A 19,322-nucleotide genomic window follows, 5' to 3' on the forward strand; every position below is an offset into this window, starting at 1 on the left:
ACAGACAGACAGAGACAGACAGAGAGAAAGAGAGAGAGAGAGAGAGAGAGTGCAATGATGAAATGTGGGTAGCGGAACAGCTGAGCCAATATGTGCATTTTGTGGCTTCATACTTGATATGCTCTCAAGTACACAGCCAGGTCCATACTTTTGTTGACAATGGGCTGGAACAGTTTGTAGCGCTTTAGCGATATCCATGAAAGTAGAAGAATCAGGAAAATATTGTGCATTTTAAATCAATGTACATGATTATAATGAGATTGCTGCTCCCCTAATAAAACTAAAAGAAAAGAAATTGGGCATAATTTTGTTGTGGTTATAAATATTTGGTCAGTTGATGACTTTGTTTTGATCAACAGGAGCAGCTGGGAATGTGATTCAAAATTCAAAATTGCTCTGTACAGGATGTATAATAATTGCCTTAGAGGTGAAATACTGAACTGAACTTCTGACTTTAGCCATTCAAGGATTACAGGATATTAAAATGTTAACATTCTGACTATTTTTTTCTTCAAATTTATGTGCAAATTAAATAATAATTTCCTATTCTTTAATTACTTTTTTCCCTTTTGTATATGAATTTATTGTTTTATCCTGATATACATATATATATATATATATGTCAATAAATAATTGAATAAATAAATAAAAGTAGACTTCATGGACCGTAGCCATTGGGCATCTCCCTACATCTCTCATGCATCGAAGGTTCAGAGTCTGAATTGCAAGTGGCCATCATCAACAGTTAACAAGTACTTTGCAGCTATCTGATGCAAGAAAAGTGCATTAGTTAATTACTGTGTGCAGACAATATGTTCGACTGACTGAGCACATCTGGTACCCAGTTGTGTTGTATGTTTAATACAACCACTTCTGTTTTGAAATGTCACAGAGAGAGAGAGAGAGAGAGAGAGGTGCTAGGCCTTGGCTTGAGCACAAAAGTTACCAGTATATTGAAACTTTGGAATTCTTATCATAAAAATACATGGTAAGGGGATGTTATTGAAGTAATTGAAATTTCAAAGGCTAAATGTGAATCTTTTTTAAAGCTTGTTGTATCAGGCCAACTGAAATGTTGTTTGAACAGAAAAAGAAATGATCAATAGGCCTTACACAAATATTAGGTTTTGCAAAAATAGTACAAAGTAGAAGCTACATAATAGAGTAGCATGGATACATGTGATACTTGCTTTGCAAATTAAATTTATTCTTGTGGATGCCATTCTTGTTTATTTATTTTTTACCACAGGAATTATTGTTTTGCAGATGACTATAGCCTTGTCCTTGCACGAGTCACTGCACATTGCATCATACTCAATGTTTTATGTACATACTATTCATCACACATAAGTGATTCCTTTTTTGGGGAAATATAATTTTTTTAAAGAGGAAAGTTTGCCATAAGGCATGATTAAAACTCTTGGAATAAATTACTTCGCCGATGTACATGTACATGTACATCACACCTTAGTGATTCCAGTTGTGTTTAGTTTTTTTTAATAATTAAAAATTGGAGAGTTTGTCATGATTGAAACCCTTGGAATTAATGACTTCGCCAATGTCTCATCATGATATGTGCGCCCGGCAAGATGAAGGTGGCAAGGGGTGGTTTCAGGTAAACACCATGATATCCCCCTCCTGGATGTTGGGTTTCTATTTTCCTTTCTTGTTCTCTCATTTGTTTCACCTTGCTTATTACCCACACGTACGACCATTGGCTACTTTCATTAGCATCATCTGTTTTGATGAGAAGCCAGCATATTACAGCCTTGAGATAGCTGTTAGAAAGTTATTAAAAACCCGCCAGGATGGATAATTAAAGTGAGAGAGAGAGGACTGTTGGTTATCACTGAATCCATTTTAATAATAGTCTACAAATACAGACTCTGTTCTGATTAATTTCAGGGTAAATGTTCCATGTCCTTGCTAGTATTGAGATCCATCTCAACGATCCTTGCCAAAAGCTGAATTCTCGTTGTAAAAAAGTGAAAAATTAAAGAAAATATTTTCCAACTTTCCATCAACTTTGGACCTCTTCCTCTCATTTTCACACTGGGGCATTTTCAAAAGAAACACTCTCTGAGGTGTTTTGTTAAATACAATGAATGTGGTACTACATGTACTTGATGGAGTGAAAGGAAACAGAAAAGAGAAGCATACCCATGGCAATAGAGCTATACATACATGTATGTGCCATTATAGTTAGGAAACAAAACCTGGAGGAAGATAATGTTGGCTATGAACATGAAGGATAGAAATGTCCAAATCGGCATTCTAAAAGTCTATCAGAATGCTTTCAGTCAGGGGAGACAAAGTGTGTAATAATTTCAGATTTGTATTTCTTTTTAACTGTTTGATTCCATGTCACTCTTGCATGAAGTATTTAGGATAGACAAGCAAGCACCTCACATTTGAATATCTAAAATAGACTGCTCACAGATGATAGCCTTGCAGTAGTGGTTCTAGAAGGGGGCTTAGGGGCTAAAGCCCTCCCCCAAATAAAATTCTTTAAGTCCCCCCAAAAGAATTCTAAAACTACACCAGGAGCCCTGATATATTACAGGCCTACGTTGTGCTTTTATTTCTGAAGTCCTACAAGTAAATTAGAAATAGAATCATGATTTATATAATGTCATGGTCTCGTCTTATAAAAAGTTTTGATTGATCGTTATTGATCACATGTCCGTCATTCAATGACAACCTTTTAATTAAACCCCCCTCTTAGGCTGGGCATATGGATCCATGGATTCTTGTAGTAGGTATAGGAGAGATCATGATTGTGACAAAAGATAGAAGGGGGCGGCCAGATTCTGGACTAACTAACATGTAGTTTAAAAAAAAAAAGATTTTCAGTCCTCTTCAGGACTTCCAAACCAACACAAAAGAATAAAAATGGTCTTTTTTAAGGACTCTCCATGCAAACCTGTACTTTCAAACAATACACATACTTTTCATGTTATTTTTCAAAGTGACGTCATGTTCAGGTACACTGCCTGCAGGTAAACATAATAAAAACTGGATGTTCTCAAGCCCTGGTAATCCCATTTCTAAATATAAAGAAAGTACAGGTATACTGGTACTGCCAGGGCCAAGGGTATCCTGTTTTATGAGTTGAAAAGAAAAGTGGTGGTGAAGCAATGGAAAATGTCTATGGAACTAGTACAATTATGCACATCTTTCTTAGCTCAATTAATTTTCAGAAATAAAACCAATCATAAAGTATATATCTCCCCTTTCATACGTACATGTAGGCTTTATGTACAACATGTACAAATACCAAAAGGTCTTGTACTTCATGCATTGTCCATTTCAATTACAGTTCATTTTAATACTTATTTTAATAAATGCAGAGACAGGGTACTTTAAACATTATTTTAAAGTGATTTTTAATGCACTAGCTTTCCCTTTTTTTTTCTTACCCCCATTTGTTGGCCTAAATTATTGTGTGGGGGCCCTTAATTATTGTGTGGATGCCCTTAAAGTGACTTAGTAACATTGTTAAAGGTTGATGAAAAGACTGTAAATTTGTGTATGAAATGTTACTTATTATATTCATTCTACTACTGTACTTACAGATGTACCCTCTAACAGGCAAAAAATCCTGAGAAAATTCTCAAACCACAAAGATATTTATGGTTTTCCTTGAAGGCGTCACTGTGCAACACCCTCTATAGTGGTTAACAGTAAATTCTCCCGACCATTTTTGAATTTTCCCAACCGTTTTTCCTTGAAAATAAGACATAAGACAGGCTTTTAAAAATCTGTCAACACTTAAATGTCTGGAATGTCTATAGAGCTAATTTATTGCTTTGTGACGATTTACATTCACCTCAAATGTAATTAGATTGTAATAATACAGTTGGAAAAATTAAGAAATCAATCAGATCAGTTTTTCCCAATTTTTATCATTAATAATGGTCCGTTTTCACTCAAACTTTCAGATTATCCTTAATTGTACATCTAGCATTGAAGTCACTACCTTAGCACCATTTTCTATCATCTGAACAATGCTACAAAGTCCCTTTAATGATGGTGTGTCCCTTTTAGAAAATGCACCTTATTCTGAATTGTAATGTAAAGGAATGCTGTCATATGTTCTTCTCCATGGAGATGCAGAGATGTAACATCATCTTTGAATCCAGACGAGCAAAATCTTCTCTTTCATGTGGACGGCCGATCGTATGATTAATAGGAAACATGACACTGTGTGACTAACATTGAGATATCCCTAGACACGGTTGTCTCCTCCCGTGCTTCATTGTGATTACACATCGATAGTACTGGCGCCTCCAGATTTTTATGCGATTGCCCTCCTCAGTGGAGTGTGAGAGCCGTGATAAAAGTTGGGATAATGAGAGTTGCACATAGAATCATTAAATACTTTGGTATTATTGCCATGGTGATTTCTTTGTTGTGAAGATATTATTGCATTAAACAATGTCACTCTCACAGGCCAATGATATGATATGTAGCATAAATAGGCACTACTTGAGTTGGCAGTTATAGGAACTAAACTTTATCAAAAAGGACATCATTCAAAATATTTTCTCTCCAGAGTGGATGATAATGCAGTTCTTTTTAACTGCTGTATTTTGTCATGAACAAGAAAATTACAAGAGTCTGTGTCATTCATTAGGACAACTGTCTAAAAACCTCTAAATTTAGAGCTACTTACCACATTTTACACCATTTAAAGGCCCACTGCACTACTTGTAGCTACTTGCGCCCTCTATACAACAAACAATGCCTAATCGGTGACCATTGGTCCCCCATGATCCTCTTTTTCTTATGTTAACTGAGAGCTGAGTTGATGAGAAAACCACCTGTCCAGTGACCTTGTAGGGCGGTCTAATCCGTCCTGTAAACTATGGCAGATAAGCTTTAAAGCCCATCTGTACTAGTTTACAGGAGGGATTAGACCACCCTGCAAGGTCACTGACAGGTGGTTATCTCATCAAATCAGCTCTCAATTAACGTAAGAAAAAGGGGATCATGAGGGACCAACAGGCACGGAATAGGCATTGTCTGCTATATAGAGAATGCAAGTAGATACAAGTAGTGCAGACAGGCTTTAAATGTTAAATACATCTCGTATGAGGCTGCTGTTTTTCTCCAGGTTTGGCAACATGTTTGCATGCCTCGGCAGGAGCAGTAGTGTTTGAAAAAAAAGCTCTCAAGATTAATGTGAAATTCATGACGATGTGACTAACACTTTCATCTCCACCCCCATGCAGTTGCCACCCAGGACCGCCGGAGGACAGGCGGAGGATGCTCTCCTCGTCTTTGCATGGTCATGTGATCAGGAACAGATCTCACCGGAGAAGTGCGGGACCATGAGATACCAACCCACCACGCTCTAGGAGGAGGAAGGAGGAGGAGAATATTTGCATCATTATGTCACGATTCACCCCCATGAGAATATGTAAGTACTCGGTATATCATTTGAATAATTATGGATGTTGTGAATGTGTTTGATATCTATGTGTAGGTGTTTTTTAATCTATGTGTCCTCCATTAAAAAGAGATGACAGTGGAGACACATTTAGCCCTTGAAAGCTCCAATAAGAGTTTGTTAAAGGCATCGTTTAACAATGTTAAATCTGAGATGCATGGCCCTATGTGTAATCAGTGTCTGTGATATGGTGTAATATTGAAGCCCTAGAAAAATAGACTGTAGTGTTATAAAAACCGTAAGGAAAACAGTTTAGGAAATTTGGATATCCATTCATTAAAAATAATCAGACGGGCGATTGGCTTGTAAAAGTCATGGTGTTCCTGACTTGACCTAAAGGTTTATAATTATGATTGCAGCATGAGCTAAATCCAGGATTTTGTTTAGAGGTAAAGATACCCGATCCCTCTGAATTGTAGAAAAGGGACTGAATTGTTGAACAGTTTGGGTTGAAGTTTTGAAAATCACATTAAAAATCACAACAACAAAAAAGTCAAGTTTGGTTTCAAGATTTAACAAAGAACTTCCATAAAGTGTCATGATTCATGCATGTGTCTAGAATAGATTTCTTTTTTTCAAGTTGATACATTTCAGGCTCTGCAGACACTTTTCTTATTTATGAGACGTGATCCGACTCTAAAGGTCATATGTCAATTCGTGCTAGTTTATGTGGCAAGAACGTGAATTCCATTAAATAAGTAGATCACGTCTGTTGGAATAAAGAAGTTTCATTCTTCATTTTTCTTTCAAACTTACATATATACCTGTACATAAACTATGTGCTCCTTTAAAACAGAGGTCATGTATTTTACATTTGAGTTTGCATGTGCTGCATGTCAATTTTACCCCTTTTCAGTACATCTTTGGCAAATTTACATTGTATTGTCCAAACATTGAAATTTGACATAGTATTATGGTGGGATTTGCTCTATAGCTGAAGTATACATTTAGTTTTGTTACAAAGAAACTTCCCCCATTTGCAAAGTACAAATACTGTAGGTATTAAACTTCTAACATAAAATCTATAATTTCAGTTCAATTATGATATTTGGGCCTTAATTTGGAGTTGCCTCTTTGATAGTTTAAACATCAAGTTTTTATTTTCTAAATCTCCATTTGAAAAAGGAAAATTAATAGTAAACAGTCATTTAGAAAGCAGAGAACGATTTAGTTTTGGGTAAAGCTAAACACATGGAATCCAGAAGAAAATTCAGAATAATAAAGTAATTGCTGAGGAAATATTGAAATATTCAGAAAATTTAAAAAGAGAAGAATCATCATATTTTTAGAGACATAAAAATACTGTTTACAATTATTGATTGCAGGATACTCTAGTCTTTGAATCCATCCACAGCCAACTCACTAATGTTAGTTTCCAATAATAATGCAATATTGATGTAGATTAGCACTTCATTCATATGTAACCTTGAAATCATTGTGCAGACAATAGGGTATGTTGAGTGAACAATCATTTTGAAATTAGCATGTTATTGGAATGATCAAACTTTTTTGTCTATTCCAGTGCAGTTAATTGAATTACATGACTGCAGTTTGATAACTATTTAATATTGTTTGAACTTTTTATATTTCTGTGCTTTACACGAAACTAGTTTTAAAAGGGGTCATATCGATCGCTGAATTATTATTGTCTTATTTTTTTCTCAAATCGCACAGAATCATATCACTCGCACTGAACCATGGTGCACCTGCATGCAATGACATTAACAGGCAGTCCTATTTGTGGGAAAAGAAGGGGGTAATTTAAAGTATTTTTTAATAACCTATGAAAGGGAGAGTAAGCAAACATAACAATGAAAGAATACGTCAAGTTTGTAACTATTTCATCATCTCTCTCTGTATACTATCTAAAAGAAACTTAGGAAAGCAATTCATACAAAAAGTGCTAGGGGGTATGAATGAGCCTTATTATTCTTAGAATCTTAATCCTTGATGGAAGTTAAGGAATCAGTTTGTTCCTAGAATGCATTCACTCTTCACCTTAAGATTTATCATAAAGCTTGAGTGCTTGAAAGCATTTTCCCATTAGTACCTGCTCATAATTTATGCACTTCTCTCAAGAACGGTGCAAAATTATTGGAAAAATAGGTTAATCATCTCATAATGACAGCTCCAACATGTTGCGATACAATGATGAAGAATATCACAAGCTTCCAACACTGGAAGTGCGATGCATGTATTATGCGAGCAAAATACATTATGACACCCATGAAATAAATGATTGATATCGAATCCAACTCGATCTCTATTGTGAGAGCTTAATCCACTCGCGGTTTAGACAATCAGCTGGGGTTAGAATCCATTACAGGTGTGTCGGAACTTGGGAAGCCAGGGATGATGTCGGAGTACTATCTAGGGCGGTGGGAATTGGAGAGAGGAGGGCAGTCACACTCGCTTACACTAATCCATCACGATCGCGGCTTCATCCTCAATATTCAGACTATTCTTTTCTTCTTCCATTATCAACTGGAAATGTCACCTGTGTGTACCGAGGGGAGGAATATCTCCAGGGCTCTGTTTTGGTTTGCGTTCTCCTTCGTCTGGCTTGATTTTTTGGGGGGGGGGGGGGGGGAGGGAGGCGGGGGCTTTGGGGGCAGATGGATGGATGGATGGATGGAAGACCGAGGAAGAGTGCCCACAGCATTGTTGCATTATGCAGCCTTGTATGAATCTGAGTTGTCCAGCGTGAGATATGCCAATGCATTACCCTTAACCGTAATAATGGTTCATAGAAACCAGGCTTTCAGGGATAGAGGCAATGCAAATTAAGACAAAAAGGAACCCCCCCCCTCCCCTCCCAAAATGGCATCGATGAACGGATGTGGAGCAATGTTAGTGTTGTTGTGGAGGAAATGGGAAATGTTGGAAGTAGAGACATATTCATCAGGGATGGGGCATTTGTGCGATTCAATGGCATATTACTATGGCAACGTAGAAGAAAAGGATAGGTGATAAATCTTGAGGTTTCATGTGCTAGGAGTTTGAAAAACAGAAAACAACCTCATTTCATATTTTGGAGAAGAATTTTTGTATAGATATTCTATTGTATATTACTCTGTAATTTTGAGCAATTATGATTAATAGTTTTACCATCTAAAAAACACAAGTACTTTACACTTTATTTGTATATAATTTACTAATCAAATGTGTATACTATTGATATTCATGATTAATTCTCTCTCTTTTAATATATTAATAAATGCTTATATTCATTTTCATTTAATTCCAATCACTTTAAGATCCACCCTGATATGCAATCCAGTTGTTCTGAGGAAAGAAAAATTGTGAAAAATTATGTCAAATATTCATTTCTGTGACCCAGTTTTGAAGGAAATTTTGGCTCAAATAAGATTTTGATTTATCAATATTCATTAGTTTGCTATGTTCACAACTGAAAACTACAAATTGGAGCAGATGAAATTACTTTTGTAATACAATTTATGGATTTTGGTCAGTAACATTTGGGCTGAAGTTCAACCTCAAAATCTATGGATGTTTGCCATGCAAGAGCATGTGAAATGCTTTTCTAAGCAGCATTGGTTTGCTGTAGACTATAGTAACCCAATCTATGCAAGGGATACTTCTTCATAAAATCTTAAAGGTTGGACTTCTAAATCTGATTAGAAATTCAATTTGATGGAGATTTTCATTTAAAGTGGATGTGAAGGCTTTGCGGTTTGAATATGAATTAAGGAGACAGTGATGGGTTCATTTCAATAAGCAGGGTATATCAGCTGACTGCCTTATCTGAGAAAATATGAGTTAAATGTTACTTTATTGTATTAAAGAAGAGGTCTGTTATGAAATATTGAGTAATATAGTAAATACAGGAAATACAGTAATAACTGCAACTGTCAACCAGGTTATGTAGAATACATTACATTCATGCATTTTGGACTTCCCTTTAAATGTCCTATGCCATGCACCAGAATCTATTCCAGTGCACAAAATACGAGCATGGTACTTTATTCCATGATTCTGCCTCAACGAATGAAAATTGGAAACTTCATCCCGTCTTGCTGATGGCTTCGGATTGCTCTCCCAACAAACCCACTAAATCTCAAATTTGCCCAAAGCCTCAGGAGGTGTAGATGAATAAAAAATCAAATGGATGGGGTAGGGAAGATGAAAGTAAAGAGAGAGACGAATTCAGTCAGAGAGGAGGAGAAGGAGGAGGAAGAAATAGAGAGAGAGTGAGAGAGAAAGATAAAGAAAGAGAAAGAAAGAGGGAGAGAGAGAGAGAGAAAAAGAGAGAGAGATAAAGAAAGAAAGAAAGAGAGGGAGATGAGGAGAGAGAGAGGGAGTGAAAAGAGGGGAGAGAGAAGAGGGGTAGAGAAAAGAGGGGGAGATAGGTAAGGAGAGGGGAAGATGAGAGAGATTTGAAGAGAAGAGAGATGCGGAGAGGAAGAAAGAAAGAAAGAGAGAGAGAGAGAGATAGAGAAAGAGAGGGGAAGTAGAAAGGAGAGAAAGAGAGACAGACAGAGACAGAGAGCAACAGAGAGATGGTGGGGGCAGAAAATAGAGAGAGATTGTGTGAGAAAGATAAATCAGACAAATAGAGAGAGAGAGAGAGAGAGAGACAGAGAGAGAGAGAGAGAGAGGGGGGGGGGGGTGCCTTGGAAGTATAACGGAGACCTCCAGCTAGATATATAGAGTCATCGTCTGAAATTGAATTTGAGACGGCACCGGTTTGTTGGTTTGATTGAGCGGCCAATATTCACTCAGAGTACAAGTTTAATTTTGGAGAGGAGAAAGTGGGATTTGATGGCAGTTTGAGTAGCATCATAGGTTCAGAAATAGCTTTCTATGCTGTAGATGCTTGGAGGTGAGAAAAGAGTGGAAGGAGTTGGATGGGGTGGGGTGGAGGAAGGAGAGAAGGGAGGAGGGAGGAGGGAGGGGGAGGGAACGGGGTGGGGAGGAGGGGGGGGGTGGGAAGGGGAGGATGTATTTTTGCTGTTTTGAGAAATAAAAGGAGAGGATATTAAGACAAGTGTTATATGAACATCCACAACAAAATCAAGAAGCAATCATTTTCAGCCAAAAGAATGATGTCTTTTAATGCTATAACATTAAATATTAATGTTTACATTGAATACATTTTCGGCTATTAAAGGAAGCCAGTCTAGACTATTTTATTACGTGTAAGTGCTTTCTTATACAGTCAGTATCAAATATCAAGCTGGAAAATCTTTAATAAAACACCAATTTTGCACTTTCAAAGGCAAGGGAAATGTCAAGTTGTCAAGGGTACTTCACTGTATGAAATTGGTCTCCTGCTCATATACAGTATGCCTGCATCTGTCTCATATCATTTATCAATTTGCTTTGCAAAATATATCAAGTTTGGCAGGAATTTTTCCTCCCTTTTACAAGCTGTAGATCTAGGACATGAACAAGTTAGAAAGCTAATGATAACAATATTCTTTTTTTATTGTTCTTTGGTTATATGAGGAAAGCGCTAACACTCTCCCTGGTTTTAGGTACTATTTAGGCATTTTATGACACTCCTTTTTCCCTCCAGTTTATACTGAGCGAAGTATATTGATGCACACACTATTCAAGTGAATCTCTTCATGTACAAACCATTCACCTAAACTCCATATTTTGCTTGTATGATTTCTAGTATACACATTAGATTCTTCATACATAACGTGTATACCTGCAAATCAAATCCTGTCCACTTGAGTAACTACATTCAGTTTAATTTGTAGTTTAATTGGCTGCATAATGCCAGACTAATTACAGCTTATTGGAACCAATTTTCTGTGGCACTCGGGAACGATGCAACAGACTCATCTAGAATTTTGATTTTTCCTTCTATTATTAGAACTTTACATTTTAGTCAGGTTAAGCTTTGCTGGTCAATTTCTGTGCTGAACTGGGACAGAAACATGTTTTGCATGACAAAATAAAATAAGATGCGTAGAGTGGAATTGTGTTTGTATAATTTCTATTTGTGGTGTTTTTGTACTTTCATAATATTTTGTTTGTGTATTTACACATATTTCTCATTGATGCAGGATTGTAATTTAAACAAACCACAAACCTGAATCATCCAGGGAGCTTTTGCTTGACCATGTGAGGTTATAAAGCAGGAGGTTCTTGTTTATTTACAATTTGAAAATCAGTTGATTTCCCATCAAACATTGACAGCAAAACAATGGCATTTTGTATGTTCTGGTATTTCATTTTTCCTCTACATTTCCTTCACTCTACCTTCTCTTTCTCTTTCCCCGTTTCCTCATTCTCTCCTCCATTTTTCATGTGACACCCCCCCCCCCCCCCCCCGGTCTCTCTCTCTCTCTCTCTCTCTCTCTCTCTCTCTCTCTCGATTAAAATTGATTGCTAAGTTCTATATACAGTACATGTGCCAAATAATGATTTAAGAATAATTTATCAAAAATGAAGGCAAATATACATTCAAGTATTCAAATATTTGAATATATTCATTCCTCTTTTCCTCTCACTCTCCACTCTTTTTTCTCTCCTCCCCCTTTCTTTCTCTCCTCCCCCTTTCTTTCATGCTTTCTCTATTCCATCTGATCGTTGTTAATGTTAATGTAGAATTTTGTTCTCTCTTCTTTTCTTTGTATTTTCTTTTTCTCTCAGTGTAGCCATAGATATGTATCTTTTATAGCACTTCCCTTTTTGTAGACAAAATTACACTCAATATCTATGACCATGAGTGTTTCTAGGACGGGCAAACTGATCACAGTTATCTCCAATCCCATTTTGGGGCAAGCGGTGGAAAGAGAGGACCCATTTGATTGAATTGAAATGTCATGGTTATATTGCGCCGGCTGTGACAATTGTCATTATTGGTGTATCTTCTTTCCCAAGATATGCAGCGGTGAGACGCTGCGGAAAGATGGAGAAATATGACTTTGCATGAATAATGAAACCCTATAGGATTAGCCTCGTCTGGATGAGGAAGCAGGCTCCATTTTCTGCAGATAACCATCCTCTTTACGTTGCCTAGCAACTGTTTATTAGCATGCTATTAATGATTCATGCTTTGTTTATGCTGTCTTCTTTCTTGCATCATAAAATATCAGGAAACTGTCAGTATAATAGAGTTTGATATGGAGATGGAAATTTGGACTTGTATAGAAACTCATTTGATGCATAGAATAGTACACAAATAATGAATCTTTATGAGTTCAATAGTGCAAATATTTTCATGAGTTGAATAGAAGGTTAATCTTCCAACGAATGAAAATATTCGCACTATTGAATGAATGAAAAAAATTAATTGTGTTTTATATATCATAAGGGATAGTTAAGTTCTTTTTTTTCAGACTGCAGATGCTTTCAAAGTGCATGGTTATTGCATTTATTCTTACTTATGACATTTCTAGTGCCCTTTTAGGACCTACAATTGCTATGAAGGTAATTTTAGACCACAAAATATGTGAAATTTAGCCAATACGTTCATACTACTTCAGCTCCATTTTCAAAAAGGAGGCATTGAAGGCAATGTAATTTCTTGTTCAGTCAGTTGTTGGTCTGGTGTCAGTCCCATTAGTGCGAGTTAGTTATAAAGTTGACCGTTTTTAGAGCGAGAAGGGCAAAAGAGCATTAACTCATATAATTTACACGGAGGGAATGCCTTCTAGCTCCAACAGACGAAAGTATTAAATGTCATTGTCCTCTGTCATGTTCATTGCCCGTCTGTTCAGGATGCACTGTTGATGTTAATTCTTCCAGTCCATTTCAAAAGACAATGCTCTAGGGTGTTTCTCTCCATCACCCTTTTTTCCAGTTGTCTTCTTGATCCTGATCTGATGAATGGAAAATTTTCATAGCCAATTTCCCCCCTGACTGCTTTTAACACGATGTGGCTTTAGAGTTTAGACATATTGCATGCATGTAAATGAGTCCACACAGTGCATATAGAGGCTTCATCAGTCTATATTCCTTTTCTTTGTCATAATTTGATGAATGAAATTTTGGTCATTACACGTGTATAGGTAATGGGGTGATAAATGAAAGTGATTTTCTTTTGACCAGGTATTCAGAATTGATGGATTTGATACCATTCAAGTGGGACACATTTTCAATGACTGAAGATTTCACATTTTATTTGATAGTGTGATCTTTACCTCATGGAGTTTTTTAACCATTTCTCAGATCATTTATAAGATCCCTCATAAAATATCTGAGTATACATGTAAACACCTAAATTTTGTAAAAGTAGAAAATATTGAGAGAAAAAAAACATGAATCTATGTACATTTAAGTTTTGGAGTGTATTGCACACATAATCCAATCATGTTTCTATGAATACATTCTACATCTGTTGAAAAACACATTTTAACAGGCGTAGGCATATCTTATTTTCTAAAAAGCATATTGCAAGGTGTTTTTCTTTCACTTTATACCCCCTCAAGCAGCATTATAAGTCTGTTACCTGTATATCTTTTTTTATTTCCCTAGATGTTCCGTCACAGACACAGCCCCGATCGACACACGTTTGCCCACCGTCCTCCCGCCTACACCTCAATGAGCTCAAGCCAAAGCTAATCACATTTCCTTCCCTTCGCTGTACCAGCTACAATGGGCAAAACAGATCAAGCAATCAGCATCTCGCTAGCTATCATCTTAGAATCCTTGGGATCGCATCCCCATCATGCATCCTCATCTCAGGTTGTGAGTATGTGGAGAAAGAGAATACCATGAAACATCATCAATGGATCCAGTAGTGGGTAATGATGATCATCAACATCAAATAATCACTTAAAGACACTTCTTGTTTGGGATGACGTTAGGAATGCTCTCTCATCCATCTACATCAGTCTCTCTGATTCTTTCTCTCTCATCTTCTCTTCTATCTCTCTCCCTCTCCAGTCTCTCTCTCTCTCTCTCCCTCCCTTTCATTCTATCTCTCTCTCTCTCCCACTCCATCTCTCTATCTTCTATCACCTTATTCCAAACAATTGTATGAGAGTACTTCACTGAGATGTGGTCCTACTTTCAATCATCGATTCTCAGTGAACATTCTTCAAGCACTCCTGCTTCTCATATGAACACTGGCAGACGTGACACCAGAAATAGACGAATCTCTAAAATGGGTCAAAGAGTGATGAGAAAGAGGATTGCTTTGGAGCCTCATCATCAGCAGCAGCTCTCCTCCTTGAGAAACAGCAAGTTGATGTCTTGAAAGTCCCCCCCCCCCCTCTCCCCCCTCTCTCTCTCTCTCTCTCTCTCTCTCTCTCTCCCTCTCTCTATCTCCGCATCGCTCCGAGGAATCCTCTTTAGCATCACTCCCAGGGAATTGATAGAAAATGCAAATGAAGGAAAGGAGACATGGCAAATGGAGTCGTGCCTAGCTCCTCAGGCCATCATGAGTCATCAGGAAGCCCATCCACATCACATCAGCTACCAACAGCACCTGTATTCCTGCATCTTTAAAGACACACACCTTAACCCTTATAGTGCCTTAGATCATTCCAACCTCACAAGTATATATCTTAATATCAGGGGGGAAAATACTTTTAATATTCAGGGGCTACTTTTCAAGCTTGCTTGCATGAAAATAACATTCTTTATTTTGTTTTGCATTGAACTCTATGCAATTTGGGGGGCTCTTTTATGACTTTCAGGGGCTTTTTTTGGCATTTCGGGGGCTAATTCGCCCTGAGCCCTGTGTACTTTTTCCCTGTCTTAATTAGTTTTGTCTAGATGAAAGAAAAGCTTGCTTTCCCTCTTGAAATAACATGGAGTCACAAAGGGCTCTACATGAACAAGGGTCCGATGCAGATAGTCACCAAAATGGTTTGGGTCTTGAGTTAAAATTATTATTCTGAATCTCTAAATTTTAAATTTTACACATCATACAGAACCCTAAAGATTAGTCAGGGCCCCCTGTGAAAAAAAAAGGTTGGTGTGGAGACCTGGGATTCATGAATGGTGAAGTACCTTGTAGAATCCTGTTTTCATGAAGATGAGCAGTGAAAGATAACTATGATTATAAACGTGCTTTGTGAAGTCGTACTTGTGGCAAATGGTTGGAAACTTGCTGGCACTATAAGGGTTAAGGGAATTGTCATGAGGGAGTCGTGTTTGTGAGAAGTCTATAAATAAAAGGGGGTTCATTTTCCCAGATTGCATCTTATCTAAGGAAGATATTGATCTTCTTTTCATATGGTAAATGTACATGTACTGAGCACTCGATCACTCGAGATGAGAATATTTCTTTTATCCCCAGTCTTATTTTATCATGACGTAACTGATGATACAGTTGTGTAGGTGTGCAGAAGATTTGGTTCCACAGAAAAACACTATAGCTGCATCATGTACAAAGTTTTAAAATGTTTTTAAAAAATTAAAATCTTGCTACTGCACATCCCCATATAAATTGCTACATGTAAAGTTGTAAACATTTATCGGAATCATTCCATCTGTAAAATAGTAAACACTCACAAAGTTTGGTTCAATATACTATTGCTGGTATATTCAATCAGCTTGATTTCACTTTTATTGTAAAATATGTATTAAAAATGTAATGGATTCTCAAACTCCGTAACCCAAACAATTCATCAATGACAGTGTTATATGATGTTACATTATTACATGATTATGAATGTGATATACGTTTTTCAGATGTAAATAGTGTGTTTCCAAGTTTCATTTTCTTCACATGGTCTTTACTTAAGAATGATAAAACAACGATTGCAAACCTCATGCTGATAGTGGAAATATTAACATTGTGAAAAGAAATATACTTTTTAGGTATTATAGTGCACAGTAGAGTATCAAACATGTCTTGTATCATTTTATTTATGAAACATGTAATAGTTCCATTACTAGGGGTGATGATGGTAATAACTCCCATTAAACGCATCTGGCCCACAGCTCATCCTTAACCGATACTGATTTATTCATGTCATAATTTCCCATCACTAATGATGGTTTAATGACAAACTTGCGATGCTCCTGCATAGATCATAACACCAGCTGCGAATGTCATGCATGTGTCAGATTGGAGATGATTAGAAGGTTAATCAAATGGAACTGAGAAGTGGACTCTTTCAGATGCTGATGTTTAACAAGTGATTTTAAAATATACAAAGGTGGATACATGTATATACAACTCCTTACTCCTTGATAAGTTTGCATATCGTTTGTTCAGAGCCAAAAGATTATTAACTCTTACAGTATATGAGTTAACACCCTTTTGGCTCCAAACAGACAATATGTACTTAATGACAGGAATGTATTGTACCATCTGTTAAGAGCTAGAAGGTTGTTAACTCAATCATTTTAGGTAAAGTTATAACGAGGTGGCTCTCAACAGAGGGTATAAATGCAGCAAAAAGGAAGCATTGTACATTTTGCGTAGATTTCCTTGTGAAAAGAACTCAAATAAAAAATGAACACAAATTTTTAGCATATCCACATTATCCATTGATGAAAGTGTTTCCTCTTTCTGCCAAAGTAGGCCATGCAGCGTAGATTAATCATGAAATATGGGGGTTATTACTGTCTCTGAGTATGGAGAGTGTTTATTTATAACGTGTTATCCTGTAAACACAGCATGCACTAATCACTGGAACCACCTTATCCCCTGCACTGTAAATATAGCCACGCATCAAGCCTGCGTCAAGCCCGCATCAAGCCCGCGCCTCCTGCATCATCGATACAAAAAATGAGTTAAATATTGGGTTAGTGGATGCACATTGCAGTCTCTCTCTCCTAATCAGGGCCCGTATTCAATTCAATACTTAAGTACAAAATTTAAGCTTTTTACTTAGTATTTGGCTTACATAAAATACTTAGCCAATTTTGGTATTCAATTCACACTTTTGTGTAAGTATCTTACTTTCAATCTAAGCCAACTGCATACCAGACTTAAGCCAATTATTTGGTGGCCTTGATTGGCAGGCATATGGTTTTCTTACGCAGTATTGTATCCCGCGCACAATTATATCAGCGCGCATTTATTGCAATGCATCAATTGCGCATTACTTTTCATTGACCGTGTGACGTCACAATGCTTATCAGTAAGTATTTTACTTAAATTTTGTCTTACGTAAGTATAAGTCTAAAATGCGATTTGAATACGAGATAAGTCAATTACTTAACTTAGCCATTTACTTAGTAAATTTCTTACTTATGCTAAGTATTGAATTGAATACCGGCCCAGGCTCTTAAGTGCTAAGTGATGGAAAAGAAGAATGTTGCAAAAGTTTCTCACAGGATATATATTAGTTTTGGAAAGACAGAAAAACAGAAATAATCCAATGTACAAAGAAAACGAAGGGGAACAAGATAGTCATAACACTTTGAATGGATAAGGTAAATCAATTCACCATTTGCGTGTAAATTAAATGACTAAGGCAATCCATGAGACTTTCATCGACTTTCATCAACCATTCCAGATATGACTGCTTCATTCTGCTAGAAAATGAAAATAAACTTCATTTTCTATTTTTACTTTCTTCCATGTGGATGGATATTCAAGGCATCAATGTATATTTTTATGCTTCCTAAGTGTACATATATTAGCCTGTTTGCTATGGAAACCATCAATTCTTTTTATTCAGTTGCAAGATGCGTTGTACAGATTGTGTAGACAATTTACATAAAATAGTATTAGAGTCAAATCTGTGTACAAAGACCATTCAGGAGAGTTTAAAAAGCTATCTTGATCAGTTGGTCATTTTAGGGTCATTATAAGGTTGTTGGTGGTTAGTATTACATGGAAAATTAACAAAGATACATAAAAACTGTGATCTAGAGAAATAATGTACAGGTTTGTATGGGCAACTAATATTATTGTGCCAGATTTTACAAAGAATTTTTTATTTATTGGTATTTTAATAACGTAAACTTGACTTTTTCTTCTTTTACAGTAATATGGAATTCAAATTATAATAAATCAATTGCAGTTGTACTTGTTTTTGAGTGATGGAAGTGAAATTATTATTGTAATTTTAATGTTCTTGATAGAAGTAGCCATGGTGAATGATACATATGTGAAATTCCATTTTTTTTAATCAATATTGTTTGACAAATTTAACATCAGACTCTCTGGTCCAAACCACATAACTGCTCATAAAAGCCACACATATTTCTTGAGCAAAGTCCAATTAGAAGTTTACAGTCGTTTGTACGTTGGGAATGGCAAAACGTGTCCAATCGTTGGTCTAATGGGAACACCTAAGTCAATGATGCATATCTGCGTTCACACATTGATCAATATGTTGACACACGGCTGCTGAAACGTTCAAACAGAAGTGGTATGCCAGGCTTGCCAGCTGAGGTTTGCTTTGCGTTCGTCTGTTGACGCAGCAAACATAGACGAGGCAAGTTTAGGATATACTGCCATATAACTCTGGAATGAGGAAAGGGGATGAAACGTTTGTAAGTTTGGATTGCAGCGATTGGGGGAAATGTAGGTGGGGGAATTTGGAATGACATTGTTTGGATTGAAGATTTGAAGTAGAGTATATCGTTGGGATTGGAAATCAGAAGATAGGGAACGGTGGTAGGGAACGGTGGTATGTTATTGATTTATGTCTTGCTCCAATCGATCATTGTAATAAAAACATCAATTTTAGGAGAGGTCTTATACGGCAAGGGAATGCTGCAAGGGTACTATGAAATGTAGAAAAAAAGAATTTTAAAAATGTGGTCAAACATCTCTTTTAAAATCCGGGTGAGGAAATATGAATATATTTGAAAGAATGCTGCAATGTGATTTTTGCCATGTTTTATCAGGTCATGCAGTATAGATGACTGATACCCTGATAAATTAATCTTTTCTTTTTAAGTTTGTATTTACTAAAGTTCATATGGTACATACTGTAATTTGAGATTACCGTATTATCATTCTTACACCCCTCCTCTT

The 19,322-nt window shown here is 36.5% G+C and overlaps 1 protein-coding gene across 1 annotated transcript in view; it reads left to right on the forward strand.

Annotated features, from left to right (window-relative positions):
• The window catches only part of LOC100892961, a 28,082-nt gene extending 11,759 nt beyond the window's left edge, over positions 1-16,323 (forward strand). Inside the window, exons 2-3 of the mRNA XM_003723978.3 lie at positions 5,235-5,422; positions 13,907-16,323. Coding sequence (XP_003724026.1) covers positions 5,235-5,360 — 126 coding nt within the window. The 3' untranslated portion in view covers positions 5,361-5,422; positions 13,907-16,323. The remainder of the gene's footprint in view (positions 1-5,234; positions 5,423-13,906) is intronic.
• Positions 16,324-19,322: the final 2,999 nt, after the last annotated feature.

This window comes from Strongylocentrotus purpuratus, unplaced genomic scaffold, assembly GCF_000002235.5.
Source record: "Strongylocentrotus purpuratus isolate Spur 01 unplaced genomic scaffold, Spur_5.0 spur5_scaffold_9, whole genome shotgun sequence".
Lineage (NCBI taxonomy): Eukaryota > Metazoa > Echinodermata > Echinoidea > Camarodonta > Strongylocentrotidae > Strongylocentrotus > Strongylocentrotus purpuratus.